This window comes from Phasianus colchicus, chromosome Z (assembly GCF_987193195.1).
Source record: "Phasianus colchicus chromosome Z, bPhaCol1.hap1.1, whole genome shotgun sequence".
NCBI lineage: Eukaryota > Metazoa > Chordata > Aves > Galliformes > Phasianidae > Phasianus > Phasianus colchicus.
The window spans coordinates 4,852,266-4,878,192 of NC_143476.1; the positions used below are offsets into that span (position 1 = coordinate 4,852,266).

Consider the following 25,927-nt stretch of genomic DNA (forward strand, 5'->3'; position numbering starts at 1 on the left):
ATGAAAACCAGATGTGTTTCCCTGCCCATGGCAAACACCAGCCTTTCCATCCTTACAGTCCTTCCTGACATCAGCACTAATTGAAACAACATCCCACTCACCTTTGCCATGTCTGGCAGAGGTTGCAGCTCTGTCTATTGCATCCCTCTAGCTTTCAACTCAAGAGCTCCTGTGTCACACAAGGAAAAGCAATCTGTTACCTGCTGTGCCATGCTCATGGCAGCAGCAATGCAGATGCCAGCAGCTGATGCCCACAAGGACAGCCAGCCTGGACTTATTTTCATTACATACCTTTGTCCTGATGTCTTTCTAGAAGCTGGGACATTTCTCCCTCTCAGCTGCAGAGGGCAGGAGAGTTGCAAGGTGAGGGCACACTCTCCCCTCTTTATCTGGCACTCAAAGAGAAAGAGAAAATGAAAACCAGATGTGTTTCCCTGCCCATGGCAAACACCAGCCTTTCCATCCTTACAGTCCTTCCTGACATCAGCACTAATTGAAACAACATCCCACTCACCTTTGCCATGTCTGGCAGAGCTTGCAGCTCTGTCTATTGCATCCCTCTAGCTTTCAACTCAAGAGCTCCTGTGTCACACAAGGAAAAGCAACCTTTTACCTGCTTTGCCATGCTCATGGCAGCAGCAATGCAGATGCCAGCAGCTGATGCCCAAAACGACTGCCAGCCTGGACTTATTTTCATTACATATCTTTGTCCTGATGTCCTTCCAGAAGCTGGGACATTTCACCATCTCAGCAGAAGAGGGCAGGGGAGTTGCAAGGTGAGGGCACACTCTCCCCTGTTTATCTGGCACTCAAAGAGAAAGAGAAAATGAAAACCAGATGTGTTTCCCTGCCCATGGCAAACACCAGCCTTTCCATCCATACAGTCCTTCCTGACATCAGCACTAATTGAAACAACATCCCACTCACCTTTGCCATGTCTGGCAGAGGTTGCAGCTCTGTCTATTGCATCCCTCTAGCTTTCAACTCAAGAGCTCCTGTGTCACACAAGGAAAAGCAATCTGATACCTGCTGTGCCATGCTCATGGCAGCAGCAATGCAGATGCCAGCAGCTGATGCCCACAAGGACAGCCAGCCTGGACTTATTTTCATTACATATCTTTGTCCTGATGTCCTTCCAGAAGCTGGGACATTTCTCCCTCTCAGCAGCAGAGGGCAGGAGAGTTGCAAGGTGAGGGCACACTCTCCCCTGTTTATTTGGCTCTCAAAGAGAAAGAGAAAATGAAAACCAGATGTGTTTCCCTGCCCATGGCAAACACCAGCCTTTCCATCTTTACAGTCCTTCCTGACATCAGCACTAATTGAAACAACATCCCACTCACCTTTGCCATGTCTGGCAGAGGTTGCAGCTCTGTCTATTGCATCTCTCTAGCTTTCAACTCAAGAGCTTCTGTGTCACAGAAGGAAAAGCAACCTTTTACCTGCTTTGCCATGCTCATGGCAGCAGCAATGCAGATGCCAGCAGCTGATGCCCACAAGGACAGCCAGCCTGGACTTATTTTCATTACATACCTTTGTCCTGAAGTCCTTCTAGAAGGTTGAACACTTCTCCATCTCTGCTGCAATGTTCAAAATAGGTCCAAGTTTTGGGCACAGTCTCCTCATGGCCTCTTGCACTCAAAGACAAAGGGAACATGAAAACCAGAAGTGTTTCTTTGCCCATGGCAGACAGTAGCCTTTCCATCCTGACAGTCCTTCCTGCAATCACCTGGAATTGAAACAACATCCCCCACATCTCTTTTTTGAACTTATTCATGCATGAATAATAATAATGTGAATTTTTCTGTAAATCTTATTTCTGCATCGAAATGATCTGATAACCGGAGATTTTTCTCTAAAACAACGCAGGAAATTTGCATTGCTTATCTATGTACGCAAAATATTTTTGCCATTCATCTCAAATATCAATACATATGGCAAAATAAGATAGAAAAATTATTTACAGACATTTTTGGACATAGATTACTTCTGGTCAAGTTGGAAAGAATCCCTAAGCTGCAATCATGAAATTCTTTTATCAGTTTCTCTGATTTAGCCAGTGTTACTAAAAGGGAAATAAGACACAGGCTTTTGATAGCAGCTGCCAATTTAAGAATGATAATAAGTTTTATTATTCTTGGCTACGATCAAAGTCCCGCATTTCAGGATTATCTCCAGCTCATCAAGTATAATTAACAGTTTTGGATAGCCACATTATTGTATAGCAATATTGTCTTCCTGCAAGGAATTTCATTGTTTTGACACGTGCCACAGGTTGTTAATAGATTGCCTGATTACCATTTATTTTTTTTTATTGGCTTATGATGACTACAGAAAATTATACAGCAGCACCATAAAAACTTTAAATCCTATCCCATGTATCTGCATTCATACGAAAATAATATTGGAAAGCATTGGTGAAACTAAGATTACAAAATAAAGCAGAGGACAATTTCAGTGAAAGCCTGCAGGTTTCACAGCTCTGCCCATTTCAAACCCCTGAAGACACCCACGGGTTTCCTGCTGTGGGACACAGGCACTCACCTGCAGCTCAGCACTGCCTGCTCATGCCTGCGCACACCTTCAGGCTGGAACCAAGGAAATCCTCAGCAAAGACATCAGTACACTTTTGTTATGATGACTTTCATGAAGAAGCATCAAATATTTCTTCACGAGAAATACTGCAAGTCCCTTTGACACTAGCCCTTATTTTAAATGTTTAGATTTGTGCTTCATTCAGGCGTGCTGTCACTCCCAAAAAGATTTTTATTCTTTTGTTTTTCATTCTGAGTGATTTCTGCCTTGTTTACTGACTGTAGGCACAGCAATACTCCTGCACCTTCAGGGAAACAGCAAATCCATCTCTTTCACACCCTACATCTATCAAGCTCATTCACCTTACAAGGTATTTATTGCAAGCAGCTCTTCCAAAAATGGAGATTAACAGAACCTGCAACCCAGGACACCTCAGTAAGCCAGTACTTTTCATCTCCTGAAGGTGTAGGTAGACACAGAGCTGGAACATCTTTTCCAGAGCTGTGTGATGCTATCTCATCTGTGTTCCCTTACTGTTGACTCAGTGTCACTTCTTATCTAACCTGGTTGCATCCCAGGATTTCTGGTGCCAAAAATAAACTGACAGCTTTCATCACTAGTTAAAAGGAAACTGCAATAGGAAAAGCCATTTTTCTGATTTCTCTGTTGATCAGAGATGCTTCATGCAAGCCTGATGCGGTAGAAACAATATCAGCTTTAGAATGACAGTCATTAGAGCAGAATCCTTTCACTGATGAAATCCCACAGTCCTGATTCATACAACACTGACACTGGAGGACACAGTAGTTTAGATGAGAGCGCATTAAAAATGACTTAGTTAAGGTCTCAGAAATAGCAAAGAGTGACAAGAATGAAAAAAAGAAGTTGCAGAAACTGCTTCAGTTTGGCACTCTGGCATAAAGTATGACAACACACAACCTGCCTGTGCAGTTCCAGAAGCAGAAGAAAGCCGTCCACCAAGACTTGTTCTCATCTGCTCTGAAAGTCCACTGGGACAAGGCCACTTTTCTCTGACGTGCTTCCAGAAGTATCACTTCTGAGCACTGTGCCAGGGAGTTACAAGACACTGTTTGTGTGTACAGAGGAGAAAAAGACGTCTGTCTGGAAACAGACTTGGTGAAGGAGAAGCAGCATTTCCAGAGTACTTCAGAAAGAACTGAGCACTGCCCCAAGAGCTTCAGAGCGGCAGGCTGTCACAGTGTGCCAACCAGCTCAGCTGTGAGTTGGCACTGAAGCTGCACCACAGGGAGAACAAAGCCCCCTGTGCACCCTTGGAGAGCCAAGGGTTGGAGATTCATGAACCTTGAGCTCCTTTCCAACCCGGGCCATGCTGTGATTCTGGGATTCTCACCTTTGCCTCATCTGGCAGAGGGAGGCAGCTCTTTCTATTGTCTCCCTATGGCTGTCAGGTCACCAGGGCCAGTGTCACACAGGGAACTGCAAACACTGTGTGTGCTGTGCCCTGCCCATGGCAGCACAGAGGCAGCTGCCAGCAGCTGATGCCCACAAGGACAGCCAGCCTGGACTTCCTTTGATTCCTTCCCTTTGGATCAGCGTCCTTCAGGAAGGCGGAACATCTCTCCAGCTGAGCAGCAGAGGACAGCAGGGCTTCGTTGTCTGGGCATGTTCTCTTCTGGCCCTCTGGCCCTCACAGACACAGGAGGAGGACACAGAGGCTGCTGTAACACAGCCAGCCCTGCCTCTCAGGTCAGCTCTCAGGCCATCCTCTCTCCCCTCAGCAGCAGCTCACTGTTCTGCACTCCTCTGGCCTGGGCTGGCAGAGGTGTGCAGCAGTTCTGCTGATCTCCCAGTGCTGGCCATGTCTGCAGTGCCTGTGTGAAAGACACAGGAAGCTGCCAGCATTGCACTGCTCTGCTGTGCCCCTGCCATCACCGAGTTTGCTGTCAGCAGCTGCTGCTACACGTCCATTCAGGCACAGGCCTTTCCTTCCTGGCCCTCTTTCCCCCCCTCTCTCCTCTGCTCTCTCTCGTGCTCCCCTTTGGCCTGGGCTGGCTGAGCAGTGCAGGCCTTGTTGTTGCTCCCTGGGCCAACTACGTCACGGTTCCCCGTGACTCTGCCAGCTGCTCTGACACAGCGACTGCGTCCTCAGTGTGGATTCCAGAATGCGACAGACGTCCAGAGAAGACTTCCAGGGCTGATTGGAACATGCTGCCATCAAGAACTGCCATGGCTCAGGCCCCCTGGGAATCTGCTCACAGCGAAAGCTGCTGTCACTCTGTGTGGGCACAGCCTTGTCTGTGTAGGCCTGCTCACACTGCAGCCCCTGTCTGCACCAGAACCGTGCCGATCCACCTTCTCTTGGCCTCCTTGCCTGCATGGAAAAGGGCAGCTTGGGCTGAAGTCCCTCAACTTTCAGATGGCCGAGTGAAGTCTCTGAGCCCTGGTGACCCACGCAGCTCTTCAGCCTGCTGACCTGCTCTGCTGGGGCTGTCTTAAAAGGCAGAGGGCACGTTATCCTCATGTCCCCACATCCATCCCTCTTAGCATACTGTAGGCCAGTTCCTAAAAGGACACCTGCACAATCTCTCTGAATGTTAATCAACATGTAGTTAGTTTTCAGTGGTGATTAGCTATGTGTTTAGTCAGAGGTGCAATGATTCTAATGGTGAGAGAAAGACATTCCCAGTTGTCACCACGTGGAACACACTTCAGACTGGAATCCTCAAGCAGACTGCAGTCAAGCTTTCTTAATTATTCGTTGTTGTTATCAATTCAGACGCATCTCTGAATTCCTGCTTGAATGAACATTCTGTAATAATCTGCTGAGACAGTGCAAGGCTTGACAATGAGACTATAGTTTATGAAAGCAGCACTTTTTACTTCCTTTACAAGTTCTTATCTGAATGCTAAATACAACATCAATTCACTTCTCACTGGGTTGAACATTTTAAATATTTGGTAAACATAATGGTTCTAATTCTGACATTTAATATGAAAATATTAAAATTCCTTGTAAGTACTTTTTTTGTTAGAATGCCAGATGCTAAAGGGATGAAGTGGCACAAGAAAGCAAAATGTCTCTGCTGATGTCAGGAAGGACTGTAAGGATGGAAAGGCTGCCATGGGCGGGGAAACACATCTGGTTTTCATGTTCTCTGTCTTTGAGTGCCAGAAAAATAGAGGAGAGTATGCCCTCACCTTGGACCCCTCCTGCCCTCTTCTGCTGAGATGGTGAAATGTTCCAGCTTCTAGAAGGACATCAGGACAAAATATGTAATGAAAATAAGTCCAGGCTGGCTGTCCTTGAGGGCATCAGCTGCTGGCATCTGTGGTTATCAGGAAGGATCTGGTTTTCCTCTTCTGTTTGTCTTTGAGTGCCAGAGGCCAGGAGGATTCCTGTTTCCATGGACTGTCATCAAATTGTCTTTCACTTTGGTGATCACTCATTCATCTGGACCCTGAGGATCCACCTGACAATTTGCCCATAGTTCAGACTAGAGAAACACAGACTGAAGAATCTCTCAGTTTTCAGCAGGTCCTCATCAGGTGGAACTTTGGTCCTCTCCTCCCGGCTGCATGACATCTCTGGAATATTACCAGAAAGTGAAAACCCAAGTAAGTTGTGGATGCCCCACTCCTGTATGCATTCAAGGCCAGGCTGGATTTGGCTCTGGGCAGCCTGGTCTAGTGGTTGGCTGCCCTGCACAGAGCAGGGGGTTGAAACTAGATGATCATTGCGGTTTTTTTCAACCCAGGCCATTCTGTGATTCTATGATTTAATCAGAATGTAAATGCTGTAGTATCTCCTCATAGTATGCCAAAAATTAGTCAAGTCCTGCAGTACTCCAGAATAAACACTGCAAATACACTGCAGTTCATTTAATCCAGCCAATTATTCAGTGCACTCTTTTTCTAGCCAGGCTACTCGGTCCTCTACAGCTTCTGGTCTTCTGAAAAACATCAGTGTTTTGTTATTCATTTGGAAGCTCAGTGTTACGTCCTGTGATCTCTCTAGATTTCTCCATGAGAATATGTAGAAATCTGTAAAGCTCTGATGTCCCTCAGTTCACTACACAAAATTTAAGGGCAGTGCCAAATTCCGTATATCTAGTTCATCCTGCAGAATGATGCCATTTTTTTATCTCAGTGAAAAGTATAGCAGTCAGAACAGGACTGGATTTTTGTTCCAGCGCAGACCAAATTTCCTGCCTACCTTCAAGAAAAGCTCATCGTGTGTAGCTACAGTTACGTACAGATGCAGCTCCTCTGTTAAAATGTACAGAGAGAATGTTCTCTAACCTTGATATGAGATATTTACTGATCTTGTATCATGAGTGACCTCGTGATTCTTCACGCCTGACAATTTTTAAATAATGAGAAATAAAAATACATATTTTTCAAAACAGGTATAGAGATTGACTTACAAAAAAATGTTTATCTTGAATCAATCATACACTCACCATTGCAATAATAAAAAAAAAAAAAAAAAAAAAAAGAAAGAAAAAAAGCCACATTCTTACAGTGGCATTTTACAGTATTGTAATTCTGTTGTGTGAAATCAGGGTTCTCTCATCGTGAAATAGTGACCAAGTTCTCGTTTCATATCTAAACATACAAATGCTAAAGGCAGCAGTGCTGTTCAAGAGTACATTACCAGCTCAAACACAGCTTTGGCTATAAAACTGAAGGTAGTAACAAATTTTATCAAGGAGTTAGAAGAAAACATGTAAGTGTAGATTTAAAGGCAACCTGTATTGTTACTTAGAGTTTGATATAGTGTAATCCAATGCACAGTACTTGTAACGTGTGTTTTACAAAATGCTTTGCAATGTAGGCATCTATTAAGATAAATGCTGCAAGTTCTAATATGTCCATGACCTTTTCAAACTGTTCCTTACTCCTACACATCACTACGAGTAGTTCTTCTGTCAGGAAGGATCACATGAGTAATTAACCTGTGACCTTAAGTTTGGAATTAAATGCATACAGTGGAAGTAAGAGCTGTGGGTTATTTTGCTCTTTCAGTGTTGAACAGCCGAGGTGTTTTGTTTTGGAGGGTGGACAGTGATGGGACAAGTGGGGAATGGCTTTAAACTGAGACGGGGGGTGTTGAGGTTTAGGTTGGATGTGAGGAGGAAGTTTTTCAGCCAGAGGGTGGTGAGGCACTGGAACAGGTTGCCCAGGGAGGCTGTGGATGCCCCATCCCTGCAGGCATCCACGGCCAGGCTGGATGTGGCTCTGGGCAGCCTGGGCTGCTGGTTGGCAGGTTAGAAAGCCCACAGGACTTTATTGCAGCCCTGGGTGCAGGGGGATCACTGCTCCTAGCATGCACACAGAAGAGCTGGAGCACACAGGTGATGTACATTCCACTTGTGAACATTCCTGCAATTGCAGAGAGCGTGCGCCTGTTCCAATCACTGCTGCACAGATTAAAAACTGATTGCAGATGAGCTGTTTTGGTATGGGGTTCTTGCAGACGGTCTGCAGTGGCTGTGTGATTCCTCGGGGAGTTGCTCTCCAGCCCAAAGGTCATGTCCTAAGTCGACCAGATCCCGTTTGTGTCCAGAAATGGCTGACAACAGATCAGCTGCTGGTCAAGTTTCTAACATCACACTGGCCTTGCTCCAGTGTCTGTGTCATCAGCCCCAGCACATACAGTGCACCTCTTCAAGGCTTTGCAACACTGAGACTCTGCACTTGGGCTCCAGACATCCTGCTGCACCAAGAGGTTATTCTAGCTTTGGTATCTTGCAACTTTGTATATAACTACATCACTGTAATCATAAATGTCTAGGAGCATGGAGGTGGAGAAATTAATCTTCCTGTAATTCTCTGTACTGCAGCCCCGTGGTTGTCAACACCTAATGCAATATTGAATTTTCATTTGAGAAATTGAAAGCTGTCCCTAACAAAAAAACATCTGCATTTGTTATTGAAATCACAGTAAGGATCAAGAAATCCAAATGCTTCTAGCATAACCACGATTATAGGCAGTGTTTAGACAAGCTCTTACAGGAAAACCATGAACACAAGGCTAGAGAGAGACTAAGTGATGCACTCTGCAGGAATACTCATGGAAGTCTTCACAATGCAGGAGTCTGATCTGATTACAGATGCTGTGCTTTAAGTACCCCTTATCATATCTTTTTTTTCACTGTTGTGCAGGGGTTGGACTCAGTGATCCCTGGAGGCTGGAGATGCTGTTTGCTAATGGCAGATGGAGAGAGGAAAAGCAAGTCCAAGGCATGCTGTGCATAGCCACCACATGGCATCTGCACCATTTCCCCCTGCACCAAGGAGGAGCAGCTCACAAGCTTGGCCTGGGCCAGGGAAGGGAGCAGACAAACATCTGGACCGACCCCAAACGAGCTGGTTCTGCAGGTTGGGTGTCTTCTGCTGCTTGTCTCACATCCTGCTGCTCAGCGGTAGATTTGTTCCTGCTCAGTGCTAACAGGAAACTCACACAGCATTTCTGTTTCAGCTGTGCCAACGCTTTGATCCCTTGCTGCTTGGATGGGGCGTTTGAAGAATGATGCCTGTGCTGATGTCCAGCCAGGCTTTGGGGATGAGTCTCCACACCAGGGTCCGTCTGACAGGACTGAGGGTTGGGGATCCAGCCAGGTCGAGTCCAGCGTGCTTTGCTCTTGTTCTTAGTGCTTGTTTTTGCTCAGGAGGGCAGGAGGTGAACCTCGTGAACCAATGCCTGCAGACGGGGTTTGCAGAGAAAGAGGTCCTGCAGGCCTTGTGTGACAGCCACGGAGCTGCAGCGAGGCTGCATCAGTGTAAAACACCAGAGATCCACGGAGGTGTGAAGGGGAGCTGTGGGCTGCAGTCACGCAGGAAGGGATGTGCATGCTCGGGGTTTGGTTGTTGTGTGTGTGTTAAGTGACTGTGATACCACTGCTGGGTCAGTGTGAGTGTACGGAACAAGTGTGACAGCCTTTTTGATGGAGTCCTGTGAAAGGAGTCCTATGGACTTGAGATCCAACTGTCAGCCCGTGGGCATCATCCAGGAGTTGGGGTAGGGGATGAGACAAGGGAAGTTGGGCTGAGAAAGGGATAAAGCAGTCTGGCAGTAGTTCTGTGTTTCTCCCATCTCCTGCTTTATTTCCTTCCAGGTGAAATAGATGGGTGCTGCAACATGCCCTTGAATGTAACAAAACCCACTCTAGTGTGGATTTGACATGGGCCCAGCACTGCAAGGTACGCTGCTGGGAGGAAGCGTCCATCTGGCTGAGGGCAGGAAGGCCCTCCAGAGGGATGCACTGAGGCCAGTTGTGCGAGGCTCAACAAGAGCAAGCACCAGGTCCTGCGCTTTGGTCATGACGACCCCGTGCCAGCTTCTCCAGGATTTGGCTGGGGTAGAATTCCAAGCAGCCCCTGATTCCAGAACGTTGGGCTGGGCTGTTGGAATCTTCTGCCCTTGTGACTGGTCTTGCCTCCCCACCCTGTCCGTCGTGGTGGAGCAGCCTGGTGGCCCTCAGTGATGTCATAAGGGCTAGAATGAGGGGAGGAGCAGTGCGTGCTGCGTCCCTTCATTGGAGCGCTGGAGCTCTGACTGAGCAGCTCGCTTGTTGCACTTGTGCACCGACTGCGTCCCTTTGTCTTCACACCGTCCTGTGCAGCACCTTGTAGGTAAGCTGAGACAGTGTGGGAGAGACGGGGGGACAGTGAGTGCTGAGAACTGCTGGCTGGCGGAGCTCATAGGATCACATTATCTCCATCAGCAGAGGGGTGGCCATGAGGGACAGGGAGGTGATCGTCCCCCCCTGCTCTGCTCTTGTGAGGCCCATCTGCAGTACAGTGTCCAGAAAGACAGGGAGCTGTTGGAGAGGGTCCAGAGGCGAGCCACAGAGATGATCAGGGGACAGGAGCACCTCCCCTGCAAAGACAGGCTGAGGGAGCTGGGCTTGTTCAGCCTGGAGAAATGGAGGCTGTGGGGACACCTCATGGCAAGGGGAAATGGTTTTAAGTTGAAAACTTAAGTTTTTAAGTTGAGGGAGGGCAGATTTTGGTTTTTCCCTCGTAGTCTTTGCTAAACCGTGGAAGCAAACTGACCTGCTCTTTCTCTCTCCTCTCTCCACCCTCTGCCTGCTTCCCTGCTGCAGCTTTTGCTCGTGGAAGATCAGAGCAAAGTGACAAGGAAAGGCTGCGGATTCGTGAGATTTCTCTCCCTCGTTCTGATCTCTTGCCAGGTACCTGCCATGGTTTGTCCCCCCACATGCTTTAGCAGCCCGTGACGCCCCGTGTTTAGTAACACAGCCTCATCCAGCTTTGATGGGACGCTGGTCACGTGTGGGTTTTCTCCACGTGCTCTGCAGCTCAGCCCTCAGAAGGATGCTGTCTGTGGTGCTGTGACCAGCTGGTCTACAGGAAACCAATCCCTTAGGCAAAGAGTCCCAGCCCCAGCTTGTGCAGAGCTGCACAGCATCACCAGGGACACCAGCAGGCGTGCTTGGGCTGTGTGAGTGTGCCCGACAGCTGTAGGGAGCACAGCAGAGATGTGAACAGAGAAAATAAAAGTGTGTTTCTTTTCAGTTCCAGCTTGTCACACCTACGCTGATGGCTGTGGCGTGCAGCGAGATCAGCTGTGGGCCTGACCTGGCATGGACAGAGGTAGAGTATGAAGCTCTGATTGGTCTTTGTTCCCTGACTGCAGCCAGCAGAGTGAGCCGCAGATGTGCTCTCCTGCTTTCCAAGAGAGCTCCTCTGTGGCAAGACAGTAGTGCAAGCGTGGCAAGTTTATAAAAGTACCAGAGCCATCTCGGGTGTTGTGTTTGTCCTCTACTGACTTTTCCCTTGAAATGGCTGCAGAAACAACAATCATTCTCTGCTCTGTTTGGCCTCGCTGTTGGTTGGACTGCTCAAGAGAGCTGCTTGGTGCTTGCAATGGCACTGTTTGCACCTTGTAACTGCAGCCGTAGCTTTGGTTTCCCTCTTCACGGTCTCCTAGCATCTTAAACAGCCAGCCTTCCTGCACAAAGAACGCAGGAAAGGAGGGGGCAAAATGGACAAGGCCACCTGTCTGCGTCAGTGCCATTGCTGATTAGTCTGGGTGGGGAGAGATGCATCTTTGCTGGCGTGTGCCTGCTGCACACCAGGGAGAGAAACAGCCGTTATTAGACTTGCAGTTCCTTCTGAAGTGCCCATGATAAGGACCGAGTGCATTTCCTGCAGCTTTCTCTGCAGATGTGCTCCTCACCTTGAAATCCTCCTTGTTGGTTCCCAGCTCCTCACCGTGGCCTGTGCTCTCTGTTTCAGGCTGAGAACAAGGGGAAGCCCCTGCTGGACCATGAGGTGGCACCTGTGAATGTTCCAGCTATTGCTGCTGCCCATGCTATTAAGAGATACGTTGCCCAGGCAGCGGATGAACTCTCCTTTGAGGTAAGCAGTTCAAGGCGCTCCTTGTTGCTCAATTTTACAATGGCAAATGTCTTCAGAGCTGCACTGGTGCAAGTGCTCTCATGCTCGGCGATGTTTGGCAGTGCAGAAGAATGCAGTCATTTGAGCTGTGCTTTCCTCCCAGCCGTGCTGAAGCTGGGATTGACGTTGCAATCTCTTGCAGGTGGGAGACATCGTGTGTGTCATCGACATGCCACCAAAGGAGCTGACCCCCTGGTGGAGAGGCAAGCTCGGCTTCCAGGTAGGCACAAGCTTCAGACTGGAGAGTGCAACTTCAGTAAAGGCAGGAATCTCAGCTTAGAGCTGCTCTGCCTACTCAGGATGCCTAAAGGACATAGTTTCCCTGTGTCGGTGTCAGGGGACCTTGTCTTTGGCTGCAAATGTTGAAAAATTATTACCTTTATGCTGTGAACTATGGCCATTTTCTGCTGGATAGTCTTATGGAACGTCAGGCAAGCACGTTCCGAGGGAAATGTTACGTGGCTTTTGGTTTAACAGTTCAGATCTGAGAAGTGCTGTATGCAATAGTTGGCCTCTCTTCTTGTTACAGGTTGGATTTTTCCCAGGGGAGTGTGTGGAACTCATCAATAAGAACATTCCTGAGGCACTCATCAATTCTGTGCCAAAGCCAGGTACGGATGTTACATTTGATGGTGTGGGGAAGCAAAATGAATTCTTATTTGGGGTGTGTTCCATGTTTAGTACCTCCTTTATCCATCCCACATTGTCCTCTGCGTTGATGATCCTTCATGCACACCATGGGGCAGAGATTTGGCCCAATCCTCCTGATTTTATGATTGGACTTGGCAAAACTATAGAATCTTCATAGAATGGCTTGGGATGGAAGGGACCTCAGGGATCATCATGCTCCAACCCTCCTGCATCAGGCTGTACTGCCAGCCCCCACATTTAATGTCAGATTAGACCAGGCTGCCCAGGGCCCCATCCAACCTGGCCTTGGGCTCCTCCAGAGATGGGGAAAATCCCTTTTTGTATGTACTGGTTGGTAATGTTCTTCCCGTTCTGACGTGCTCTGTAGAATGTGCTGTGCTCGGCCTCGTCCAACGGAGCCAGACCTGAAATGACCTGGTTTCTTCCTTTTGTTGTGCAGTGCCCAAGAAACGCAGCAAGATCCTCACCTTCCTTCGTTCCTTGGTGAAGGCCCGCCCAAAGAAACCGACCGAGCGGGAGGTGGAGAAGGAAAGGGTGTTTGGCGGTGACCTGGGAGAGCATCTTCTCCACTCCGGTCGTGATGGTAAGGAGCTGCCCATTCCTGAGATCTTCCTCTGCTAGGCATCTAAAGAAGATGAAAGGGAGCTCATATCTAGCAGGGGGCAGGCTGATAGCCGTGGAGACACGTGTAATGGGAGTTGATGGCTGAAGGATAAAGTGAGGCGGATGCTCCTAAGAGACAAGCACATCTGTATTTGCTTCAGCCAAGCCTGGCTGGGCTTAGTGGATGGGATGTGACTCCCGGGAGCACAGCCTGCAGCACGATTGAATCAGGAGCTCCACTGACGGCTGGCACGTGTTCTTCAGTCCCCCAGGTCCTCCAGAGCTGCGCTGAGTTCATTGAGCAGCACGGCGTGGTGCAGGGGATATACCGCCTGTCCGGCGTCGCGTCCAACATCCAGAGACTGCGGTAAGAGTGCTGCGACTGACACAGCCTGAGTGCATCTGGTGTGGCTTTGGGCTTGCCTTCCTCTCGCTCAACCGGGTTTGCGTCCCTCTCTCCAGGCAGGAATTTGAGTCGGAGCAGATTCCTGAGCTCACCGTCCGTGACATTCACAGCGTGAGCTCCCTCTGCAAGATGTACTTCAGGGAGCTCCCGAACCCTCTGCTCACCCACCAGCTGTACGGCAAGTTCTCGGTAAGCACAAGGCCACGTCTTTCATTTCCCTCTTCCTGGGCCTCTTGGCAGATGGCTGCAGCAGTGCCCCAGCTCTGAGGCCCTTTTGCTGTCAGCCCCACGAGGTTTACTCGCAGTGGTGTACTAGCCTGATTGGTGTCTCGCTCCCTTTCTGCACTACTCCAGGATGCTGTTGGTGCCGCTACAGAGGAGGAGCGGCTGCTCAGAATGCAGGACGTCATCCAGCAGCTGCCCGCTCCTCACTACAGGTCAGTGCTGCCCTCAGCCTGCTGAGCTCAGCCCTGCTGCATTGCAGAGGGCAATGATGCGGTTCCAGCCTTTGTCTTTCTGAATTGCAGCACGGCATGCTGGTTGGTGCTGAACGTTTGCCTCTCTTGTTTTCCAGGACTCTGGAGTATCTGATGAGACACTTGGCGTGTCTGGCTGGGAGCTCCACGATAACAAACATGCATGCCAAGAACCTAGCCATTGTGTGGGCTCCAAACCTCTTAAGGTAAACTTCTGGTTCTGTTTCAACAGAACGCTTACATCTGTTCTCCATTAAAAAAAAAAACAGTGCTCCCTTTTTCTACATCAAATGTGCTCTTCTCCTGTAAAATCTGTGGCTGACAGAAGCGCAGGAGCCTGGGCTGTTCTCCAACCCCACAGGCACAATGTCTAGGTGACAATTTCTGCAGTCTTGTTGAGATGGGACTGACGTGTCCTTGATCATCCAGGGGAATTTCTGCAGTGGCATCACTGATTGCCCACTGCGGAAGTCTCCAGAGCCTCAGCTGACAGCTTTTGGCTGCAACAATTCAGACTCGGGGAAACGGTCTTGGAGAAATGACTTCTAAAATCTGCCTTTTCTACAGATCACAGCAGAACGAGTCTGCCTGCGCCAGCGGAAGAGCTGCCTGCATGGAGCTGCAGACGCAGTCGGATGTGGTGGAATTCATCATCAACCACACCGACGTCTTCTTCTGCTCCAAATCCGGAGCAGACATTGCAGATGCAGCAGGTGAGTGTCTTCCTCCATTAGCTTGATCTTGACCTGACACCTTGACCAAATGCAGGCCTTCTCCAGGACGTTTGAGATACTCTTTTACCATCAAGGGGACAGCAGACCTCTGGACTTCCATTAGGGTATGGCATCCTGTTGCTGGATGCTGAGAATGTCCAAGCCCAAACTTCACAAGGAGGAAACTGTCATTATTATGGTTTGCACGCAGGAAAAGCTTGATACAAGTGTGGCAGCGAAGCTTTCTCAGTTCCCTGCCCCTTTTATCTAGGGGTGAGCTCTCTTAATGATGACCGTGTCCTTTGCCATAAACACACCTCTGCCCACATGGTTATTTTGAGCTCCTCTTCTTCCAGTGGCTGGGATAAGCAAGCCTGAGAAAAATACAGCACCTCCCCCAGAACTGTGGTGGCTGTGCTGCTGCTTTCTGATCCTCGCTCTTACCTGTGGTTTTCCCTGACAGGGCACAATTCTCTCCCAGGGCCCAAGTCTGTGGGAGTCTCTTCTGCTGCCACAAAGCTGCTCAGCCTGGAGGAGGCACAGGCACAGAGGCGAGGCCACAGCAGCTCTCCTGTTGTGACAGAGAGCAGCCCCGACATTGAAGTGGAAGAAAGCCCTGCAGCTGGGCAGGGCAAATTCCACACCGTCGTTGACTTTCCATCTGACAGGTAAAGAGGACTTTCTTTTCCAGCACCTAGCATCATTGTTTGGGTGGGTTTTTGTGTTTTCCTGCAGAAACCAGGCAGTGCTAGGAACAAGCAACTGCTGCCAAGAGCTCAGTGCTGCTCTTCCCTCACCCTGCACCACGCACGACTCACAGCATTGGCTGTTTTCTCTCTCCAGACAAAATCCACCCAGCAAGACTGAGGAATCACCAGCTAGCAGTTGGTGTTGCTGCTTCAGGCTCAGAAAGCCATCCTCTGGCAGCAAACGCCAACTGCAGCGCAATGCCAGGCAGCCCTCAGAAACAGCAGTGGTAGTCCTGGCAGGTAAGGGTGCAAATGCAGCTTCCAAATCCCTGCTTTTCAGGAACATACAATTCAAGCTTTCTCTGCACATGTATCTCTTTCTAGCGTTCAATCCCGTGCCTAAATCTTCACCCCTGATCAAGAACCACTGTCGTAATTCAGCTTGTGAAAGTTTGACACTAACCCCTGTGTATCCTTTCTAGGTGAATCGAGCCCTTGCCAAGCCATAAGATCCAGGGCAAGTAGCAATGATGCTCTGTGTGCTTCCATCAGTGGAGAGCTCATAGGAAGCACAAATTGCTGCAGTTCTAATAGCAGCCTTCCATCTAACAACATTAATGGAGAGAAGGAGCTCATCGAAGTCCATGCTCTCATTACACCTGGCTCTGCTGAAGTTGCTGACCTGAGCCTGCAAGACACCACAGTCACAAGTGTGGATTTTAACCCAGAGTCTCTGCAGTGCAGCCCATCTGAAGCACAGTGTGAGTGCCCCGACAGCAGCACCTCCATGCAGGAGCAGGTCAGCATCAGTGAAGAGGAGCAGAGCCTCTTGCAGGGGGACTTTCAATCAGGCCTCCAGTCCCAGGCACCGGACAGCAGCACTGAGAGCTCTGAGCCACTCTCTCCATGACAAGACAGGATGAGTCCCATCTTCACCGTGGACCTCTCACACCCTCCTGTCCTTTATATAATAATAAAAGCACACTCGTGCTCAATCAACGCCTTGACTGCCTCCAGAGTCTTCATTCACACGGACTGGGATGAATGCAGCACACAGCAAGGCACCCCAGCTTGCAATGCTGTGGCCGTGGGGTGCGTGCAGCACAGCTCCAGGTTTGTTCCTGTTTTGTCTGGCTTTGGGATGTCTGCAGGGAGAGCTCTGCTACCATTTGGCATGGTAGCAAATAATCTCTCGCATCCTGGATGCTGCTCATGATACTCCCAAGCTTCCTGGCTGTGGCTTTGTGATGCTTTTCAGGGCCTTCTGATGCATTTTGATGCCTTGGATGTTGCTTAACACCTCCCTCCTCCCATCATGTCCTTTCCTGGCTACCATCTACGAGCTGGCCATGCAGATCATCTCCAGACCTGTCATCAGCACACTGCGGCAGGAGAAGCTCCCCCTGGCCAACGTCAGGCAGTACTGCTTGGTCTGCAGCTCAGTGGCCATTTCCCTTTTAGGAGGCTCCTGCAGAAGAATCAAGCAGCAGAACCTTTTGCTCACCCTGCACCACACAAATGCTGCAAAAGCAGAAACAACCTGGGAATCTCTGGTTTGCAAGACTTCACAGACACTCACCGACTGTGTCTGATGGTTCCCTCCCATCCTTGATTTCCTTCTCCCCTTCTCCTCGTCTGATCCCACTGCTGAGCCATGATCAAGCTGCCCAGTGTGGCAGAGCATCATGCAGAGCCGTGCTGGCACCTCCTCCCCTTCCTCTCCTGCAGCTCAGCCTGCAACCTGAGCAAGTTTTTTTCTGAGAAAGTGACCAGCTCTTTTCCATCCCTTTGCCCCTACAAACAGTTGTCCAGAGGATCTCGTCCAAGAATTCCTGGAACAGCCTGCAGCTGGCTCTCCTGAAGTTCAGGCTCCTGCCTTTGCTTCCTGCCAGGCCCGCATTCCTTGAGATCCCCAACTCAAGGAGGGCATGGTCACTGCAGCCCTGACCGCCTCCTGTCGTAACCCCTGGTGTGCACCATGTCCAGCAATGCTTCCCTTCTGCTTGCTGTGACCAATGCCTGCACCACAGAGTGATTCTCACTGCACTCCAGGAGTCTGTCAGATTGCTTGCAGCCAGCCATGCTGATTTCCCAGACTGACTGGAATCCCCCATCAGGATGAGAGTCAGTGAGTGCGATGCTTCTGCTGGCTGCAGTAAGCAGCTCCCACCAACAGGCTCTCTTTCCAGGCGGCTGTAGCAGACCCTCACCTCCAGAAGCCCTGCACTGCTGCACTTCCTAATTTTACCCACAAGTTCACAACCTGCTCATGGCTCTTCTGAGTTCTTTGCAGTCAACTTCTCATCATAGAGGGCAAATCCCTTGCCTTCCAGAATTCCATAGTATCAATTGTGTCTGCTAATGTCAGGATTTTTTTTCTTTCTTTTCTTTTTCCATTTTCTAGGTAGGAAAATGAATTTCTGAGCCAGGAGAAGCAGAAGTGAAACAGTCTTCCTGGCACTGCTCAGGTTGCAGGAGTTGCCAAGTGCTCCTCAGGTAATGTGTGCTGAAGAGCTGACCTTGGTGGCAGGGGCTGTGGCTGCATTTTGTGCCTGTCATGCGGGAATCCAAGAAAGCCTATTCAGAGCAGGAGCTGCAGAGCGAGATAAACATCACGAGAAGGTAAGGCTGAGAAGCAAGGACACCTCCAGAAAGAAGAGAAAAACGGAGTCAAGTGAGCTGCGTGACGGCCGTGTGATGCTGACCATGATTGGAGGAAGAGCGCATGGCTGGGAATGACTGATGGCTCTGGTTGGATGGGTGCCTGTGTGCACAGAGGTAAGGAGTGTTTGTGGGATGTTTTGCTGGCATCTAACGGCTGTAAGGGGAAGTCAAGAGAGAAAACTTGTGAATGCATAGAAGGGATGTTAAAATCTGGAACAGACTGTTTGGATCAGTCACAGCTGAGTCCAGATTGCCACACTGTCAGAACCTGGGGCCTAGGATTTTCCTTTAAGAGTGCCAACTGCTCATTTTAGATGATAAAAAGTAACATTGAAAAAAGCTTCCCTCCTTGCATTAGAATAAGGCATTGATATTTGATGTTTCTGTCTTTCCATTCCTTTAGCAGCCTGGGTGTTGATGCAGCTGTATGCATCTGCTGCCCTCCCCTTCTGTTTTGTGTAAAAGAACAGTAAAATATGCAATCAGTGTGAGATCTTTTAAAAGGATTTTACTTTATTTGCCCCTAGGCTGCAATGGCTGGGAAATGGCAGTGTCACCCAGGAGCCCACACGGCGACCTGATGTCTCATTGTTGGGGTCTATTGGAAACCACCACGATGACAAAAGAATGCCTGGGATTCCTCCGGCCCAAATGCCAAACCTTGCACTTGGCTGTGCTGAACCTCATGAGGTTCACCCAGGCCCACCTCTCAAGTCTGCTGAGCTCAAACAGATGTCATTTTTCTCGTGTCCTTCCATTCCGAGTCCATCTGTTCCCCAAAGCAAAAGAATTCTGACCAAGGCTGCAGTTGCAGCTGACTTCCCAAGGCTGCAAGACGTGGTGGTGACACAGCCTTGTGCTTCTGCATTTGTGCTCATCCCACGTTTCCTTTCTCTGTCTCGCAGGTCAGCTCCTGCTGGAAGCAGATGGTATCCCAGTGTGAATGAAGGTCAGTGCAGGAGCAGCTGCTGATGGGAGGAAGGAAGTCCATGCTGAAGAGCTCTGAAGCATCTGCAGGTATGGTTCTGGAGGAGGCAGCAGTGATGTCGGAGGGCTCCCAGCAGGAAGCTGTCTCATCCAAATGCTTGCTGAGTGGTTGGAAGGGAGCTTTCTGCATGACAGCAGCACCAGCTGCTTGCTTCAAACGCTGCAAAGACAAGGATTAGCACGAGTTCCAGTATCTACAGTATCATCACGAATCACGATAGGATTACAATGTGTCCTCATACAAACGCAGCCATTTCTCTCTGAGTCCAGAGGCTGTCCGGAAAGCATCTTTGAGATCTCTCACACCAAACCACTGCTGTCCGTGTGGGATCTGACTCATTAGGGTATAGGGGTTAGGAACCACAGGCTGTCTTTTGAGAACGGGTTCAGTCATTTCCTTACATCTTGCACCAGCCGATACGTGCCGTCTGCCTTCCGTGCCGACAGGATTGGGGTGTTATAAGGCCACAGACAAGGTTCCAGAAGACATCCTTAACCACTGTCTGTGTTACAGCTTTTAGACCCACTCTCCCTTCTAAGGCTATGGGATATTGTTGCTGTTTCACAGCTCCACTCCCTCCTTGGGCAGTTCTTTGTAAGGGAAAATTGTGAGTCCACCCCGATTTCCTTCCCCTGCCCACAGCTTTGGATTCATTTCTTCTTCATCACAGCTGTTAACACATTCATTGACACCTGATATCTGTTTCACAGACTTGCAGCTGTAATCCTCATTTAACTGTTAAATCTCTCCCCCATAAATCGGTCCCTGCTTCAGGCACACAGAACAATTGCCCTGCAACTATTTTATCTTTCCATTTTAGTTCTGTGGTCTCCAAGAGTGGAGCTGTCACTTCTGATCCCTCAGCCCCAGTTATGCACAACAGCCACATCCAGATACACGTCTGGTACCTCTGAACTAGCTAATGCTGTAGGATGGAATGTTGTTTCTGCACTGGCTATCAAATGTGGGATTGCTCTGAAGCAGTACAGCACGATGTGTTTTGTAATTTGCCCTTAGAAACAGTTTGAAAAAGTAGAAAGACTTTATTAGTATTAGTATTAGTAAAAAGAAGTTATTTCATAACATATTTTAGAAATACAGTTGTTCAATCATGTGATCAATTCTCACTCACAGAACTGTAATAGTTACAAATTGCATGGGTATAGCATTAAGGACCAGAAAGCATGTTGTAAGGCCATTCTGTTTGGATAGGAGAAGCTCAGCAAAAGAAAAACAGACTCCAAAGAAGCCAGGGCCTCCACACAAGGCCGAACTGACTCACTCTGTGGGCAGGTTGGGATGCAACAGGCAGGCATCAAGAGACTCCCCTCTGTCCTCCTTCCAAACTTCTCTCTCTTCAGGGATGAGCAGGTGTCCAGAAATAGTGGCCAAGTGTTGATACGCAGCTGTCAGGCGTTCAATAATTAGCAGTATACCTGCTGAGCTAGCAAGAGTTGGTGTTTAGCCAGTCACAGACACACACACAGAATGGCCTGGGTTGGAAGGGACCTCAAGGATCAGGAATCTCCAAGCCCCTGCCACAGGCAGGACCACCAACATCTGTAGCACTGCACATATGCACACTGCTGGATAGAAACAGCAGTCTGGGAAAAAACTGTATGCTGTGGATGCAAAGGGTGAATCAGAATGGCTTAACAGCTGTCCCACAAGGAAAAGCAATACCTTACCTGCTGTGACATGCTCATGGCAACACCAATGCAGAAGCCAGCAGCTGATGCCCAAAAGGACAGCCAGCCTGGACTTATTTTCACTACATATCTTTGTCCTGATGTCCTTGTAGAACCTGGGACATTTCTCCATCTCAGCAGAAGAGGGCAAGACGGGTAGAAAGCACGCACACTCTCCTCTATTTTTCTGGCACTCAAAGAGAAAGAGAAGATGAAAACCAGCATTGTTTCCCTGCCCATGGCAAACACCAGCCTTTCCATCCTTACAGTCTTCCTGACATCAGCACTAATTGAAACAACATCCCACTCACCTTTGCCATGTCTGGCAGAGGTTGCAGCTCTTTCTGTTGCATCCCTCAAGCTTTCAAGTCAAGAGCTCCTGTGTCACACAAGGAAAAGCAATCTTTTACCTGCTTTGCCATGCTCATGGCAGCAGCAATGCAGATGCCAGCAGCTGATGCCCACAAGGACAGCCAGCCTGGACTTATTTTCATTACATATCTTTGTCCTGATGTCCTTCTACAAGCTGGAACATTTCTCCATCTCAGCAGAAGAGGGCAGGAGGGGTCCAAGCAGAGGGCACACTCTCCTCTTTTTCTGGCACAGAAAGAAAAAGAGAAGATGACAACCAGATGTGTTTCTCTGCCCATGGCAAACACCAGCCTTTCCATCCTTAAAGTCCTTCCTGACATCAGCAGCAACTGAAACAGCATCCCACTCACCTTTGCCTTGTCTGCCAGAGGTTGCAGCTCTTTCTATTGCATCCCTCTAGCTTTCAAGTCAACAGAGTCTATGTCACTCAAGGAAAAGTAATCTTTTACCTGCTGTGCCATGCTCATGGCAGCAGCAATGCAGATGCCAGCAGCTGATGCCCACAAGGACAGCCAGCCTGGACTTATTTTCATTACATATCTTTGTCCTGATGTCCTTCTACAAGCTGGAACATTTCTCCATCTCAGCAGAAGAGGGCAGGATGGGTCCAAGGTGAGGGCACACTCACCCCTGTTTATCTGGCACTCAAAGAGAAAGAGAAAATGAAAACCAGATGTGTTTCCCTGCCCATGGCAAACACCAGACTTTCGATCCTTACAGTCCATCCTGACTTCAGCACTAATTGAAACAACATCCCACTCACCTTTGCCATGTCTGCCAGAGGTTAGAGCTCTTTCTATTGCATCCCTCTAGCTTTCAAGTCAAGAGCTCCTGTGTCACACAAGGAAAAGCAATCTTTTACCTGCTTTGCCATGCTCATGGCAGCAGCAATGCAGATGCCAGCAGCTGATGCCAACAAGGACAGCCAGCCTGGACTTATTTCCATTACATATCTTTGTCCTGATGTCCTTCTTCAAGCTTGGCCATTCTCCCTCTGAGCAGCAGAGGGCAGGAGAGTTCCAAGGTGAGGGCACACTCTCCCCTGTTTATCTGGCACTCAAAGAGAAAGAGAAAATGAAAACAAGATGTGTTTCCCTGCCCATGGCAAACACCAGCTTTTCCATCCTTACAGTCTTCCTGTCATCAGCACTAATTGAAACAACATCCCACTCACCTTTGCCATGTCTGGCTGAGGTTGCAGCTCTTTCTATTGCATCCCTCTAGCTTTCAAGTCAAGAGCTCCTGTGTCACACAAGGAAAAGAAACCTTTTACCTGCTTTGCCATGCTCATGGCAGCAGCAATGCAGATGCCAGCAGCTGATGCCCACAAGGGCAGCCAGCCTGGACTTATTTTCATTACATATCTTTGTCCTGATGTCCTTCTAGAAGCTGGAACATTTCTCCATCTCAGAAGAAGAGGGCAGGATGGTTCCAACGTGAGGGCACACTCTCCTATTTTTCTGGCAAAAAAAGACAAAGAGAAGATGAAAACCAGATGTGTTTCCCTGCCCATGGCAAACACCAGCCCTTCCATCCTTACAGTCCTTCCTGACATCAGCACTAATTGAAACAACATCCCACTCACCTTTGCCATGTCTGGCAGAGGTTGCAGCTCTTTCTATTGCATCCCTCTAGCTTTCAAGTCAAGAGCTCCTGTGTCACACAAGGAAAAGCAATCTTTTACCTGCTGTGCCATGCTCATGGCAGCAGCAGTGCAGATGCCAGCAGCTGATGCCCACAAGGGCAGCCAGCCTGGACTTATTTTCATTACATATCTTTGTCCTGATGTCCTTCTAGAAGCTGGAACATTTCTCCATCTCAGCAGAAGAGGGCAGGAGGGGTCCAAGGTGAGGGCACACTCTCCCCTGTTTATCTGGCACTCAAAGAGAAAGAGAAAATGAAAACCAGATGTGTTTCCCTGCCCATGGCAAACACCAGACTTTCCATCCTTACAGTCCTTCCTGACATCAGCACTAATTGAAACAACATCCCACTCACCTTTGCCATGTCAGGCAGAGGTTGCAGCTCTTTCTATTGCATCCCTCTAGCTTTCAAGTCAAGAGCTCCTGTGTCACACAAGGAAAAGAAACATTTTACCTGCTTTGCCATGCTCATGGCAGCAGCAATGCAGATGCCAGCAGCTGATGCCCACAAGGGCAGCCAGCCTGGACTTGTTTCCATTACATAACTTTGTCCTGATGTCGTTCTAGAAGCTGGAACATTTCTCCATCGCAGCAGTAGAGGGCAGGAGGGTTCCAAGGTGAGGGCGCACTCTCCTCTATTTACCTAGCACTGAAAGATTAAGAGAACATGAAAATAGATGTGTTTCCCTGCCCATGGCAAACACCAGACATTCCATCCTTACTGTCCTTCCTGACATCAGTAGCAACTGAAACAACATCCCACTCACCTTTGCCATGTCAGGCAGAGGTTGCAGCTCTTTCTATTGCATCCCTCTAGCTTTCAAGTCAAGAGCTCCTGTGTCACACAAGGAAAAGCAACCTTTTACCTGCTATGCCATGCTCATGGCTGCAGCAATGCAGATGCCTGCAGCTGATGCCCACAGGGACAGCCAGCCTGGACTTATTTTCATTACATATCTTTGTCCTGATGTCCTTCCAGAAGCTGGAACAATTCTCCATCTCAGCAGAAGAGGGCAGGATGGGTCCAAGGTGAGGGCACACTCTCCTATTTTTCTGGAAAAAAAGACAAAGAGAAGATGAAAACCAGATGTCTTTCCCTGCCCATGGCAAACACCAGCCTTTCCATCCTTACAGTCCTCCTGACATCAGCACTAATTGAAACAACACCCCACTCACCTTTGCCATGTCTGGCAGAGGTTGCAGCTCTGTCTACTGCATCCCTCTAGCTGTCAAGTCAAGAGCTCCTGTGTCACACAAGGAAAAGCAATCTTTTACCTGCTGTGCCATGCTCATGGCAGCAGCAATGCAGATGCCAGCAGCTGATGCCCACAAGGACAGCCAGCCTGGACTTATTTTCATTACATATCTTTGTCGTGATGTCCTTCAAGAAGCTGGAACATTTCTCCATCTCAGCAGAAGAGGGCAGGATGGGTCCAAGGTGAGGGCACACTCTCCCCTGTTTATCTGGCACTCAAAGAGAAAGAGAAAATGAAAACCAGATGTGTTTCCCTGCCCATGGCAAACACCAGACTTTCCATCCTTACAGTCCTTCCTGACATCATCAGCAACTGAAACAACATCCCACTCACCTTTGCCATGTCAGGCAGAGGTTGCAGCTCTTTCTATTGCATCCCTCTAGCTTTCAAGTCAAGAGCTCCTGGGTCACTCAAGGAAAAGCAATCTTTTACCTGCTGTGCCATGCTCATGGCTGCAGCAATGCAGATGCCAGCAGCTGATGCCCACAAGGACAGCCAGCCTGGACTTATTTCCATTACATATCTTTGTCCTGATGTCCTTCTACAAGCTGGAACATTTCTCCATCTCAGCAGAAGAGGGCAGGATGGGTCCAACGTGAGGGCACACTCTCCCCTGTTTATCTGGCACTCAAATAGAAAGAGAAAATGAAAACGAGATGTGTTTCCCAGCCCATGGCAAACACCAGCCTTTCCATCCTTACAGTCCTCCTGACTTCAGCACTAATTGAAACAACATCCCACTCACCTTTGCCATGTCTGGCAGAGGTTGCAGCTCTTTCGATTGCATCCCTCTAGCTTTCTAGTCAAGAGCTCCTGTGTCACACAAGGAAAAGCAATCTTTTACCTGCTGTGCCATGCTCATGCCAGCAGCAATGCAGATGCCAGCAGCTGATGCCCACAAGGACAGCCAGCCTGGACTTATTTTCATTACATATCTTTGTCCTGATGTCCTTCTACAAGCTGGAACATTTCTCCGTCGCAGCAGAAGAGGGCAGGAGAGTTCCTAGGTGAGTTCACACTCTTTTCTATTTATCTAGCACTGAAAGATTAAGACAAAATGAAAAGCAAATGTGTTTCCCTGCCCATGGCAAACACCAGACTTTCGATCCTTACAGTCCTTCCTGACATCAGCACTAATTGAAACAACATCCCACTCACCTTTTCCTAATCTGGCAGGGAGGTGATGCTCTTTCTAATATACCCCTCTTGCTTTGAATTCACCAGTGCTTGTGTCACACAAGCAAATGCAACATTCCAGCTGTTCTGCCATTCCCATAGCAACAACTATGCAGATGCGAGCAGCTGATGCCCACAAGGACAGCCAAACTGGACTTATTTTCATTACATACCTTTGTCCTGAAGTCCTTCGAGAAGGTTGAACACTTCTCCATCTGAGCTGCAATGGTCAAAAAAGGTCCAAGTTTAGGGCACACTCTCCTCATGGCCTCTTGCACTCATAGACAAAGGGAACATGAAAACCAGAAGTGTTTCTTTGCCAATGGCAGACACTAGCCTTTCCATCCTGACAGTCCTTCCTACAATCACCTGGAATTGAAGCAACATCCCCCACATCTCTTTTTTTAACTTATTCATGCATGAATAATAATAATGAGAATTTTACTGTAAATCTTATTTCTGCATGGAAACTATCTGATAACTTGAGCTTTTTTCTCTTAAACAATCCAGCAAATTTGCATTGCTTATCTATGTACGCAAAATGTTTTTGCCATTTATCTCAAATATCAATTCATCTGGCAAAATAAGATAGAAAAAGTATTTACAGACATTTTTGGACATAGATTACTTCTGGTCAAGTGGGAAGGAATCCCTAAGCTGCAATC

At 48.6% G+C, this 25,927-nt stretch overlaps 1 protein-coding gene and 1 long non-coding RNA gene across 2 annotated transcripts in view; one reads left to right on the forward strand and one right to left on the reverse strand.

Annotated features, from left to right (window-relative positions):
• Positions 1 to 23,309, reverse strand: part of LOC149912281 (uncharacterized) — a 41,308-nt gene extending 17,999 nt beyond the window's left edge. Inside the window, exon 1 of the long non-coding RNA XR_016462244.1 lies at positions 23,186 to 23,309. This is a non-coding gene — a long non-coding RNA (uncharacterized LOC149912281). The remainder of the gene's footprint in view (positions 1 to 23,185) is intronic.
• LOC149912282 (rho GTPase-activating protein 32-like) lies at positions 12,091 to 13,232 on the forward strand. The gene is made up of 3 exons (XM_090131423.1): positions 12,091 to 12,157; positions 12,467 to 12,548; positions 13,028 to 13,232. The coding sequence occupies exons 1-3, from the start codon at positions 12,107 to 12,109 to the stop codon at positions 13,207 to 13,209; spliced, it is 315 nt and encodes a 104-aa protein (XP_089987549.1). The 5' UTR covers positions 12,091 to 12,106; the 3' UTR covers positions 13,210 to 13,232.
• Positions 23,310 to 25,927: the final 2,618 nt, after the last annotated feature.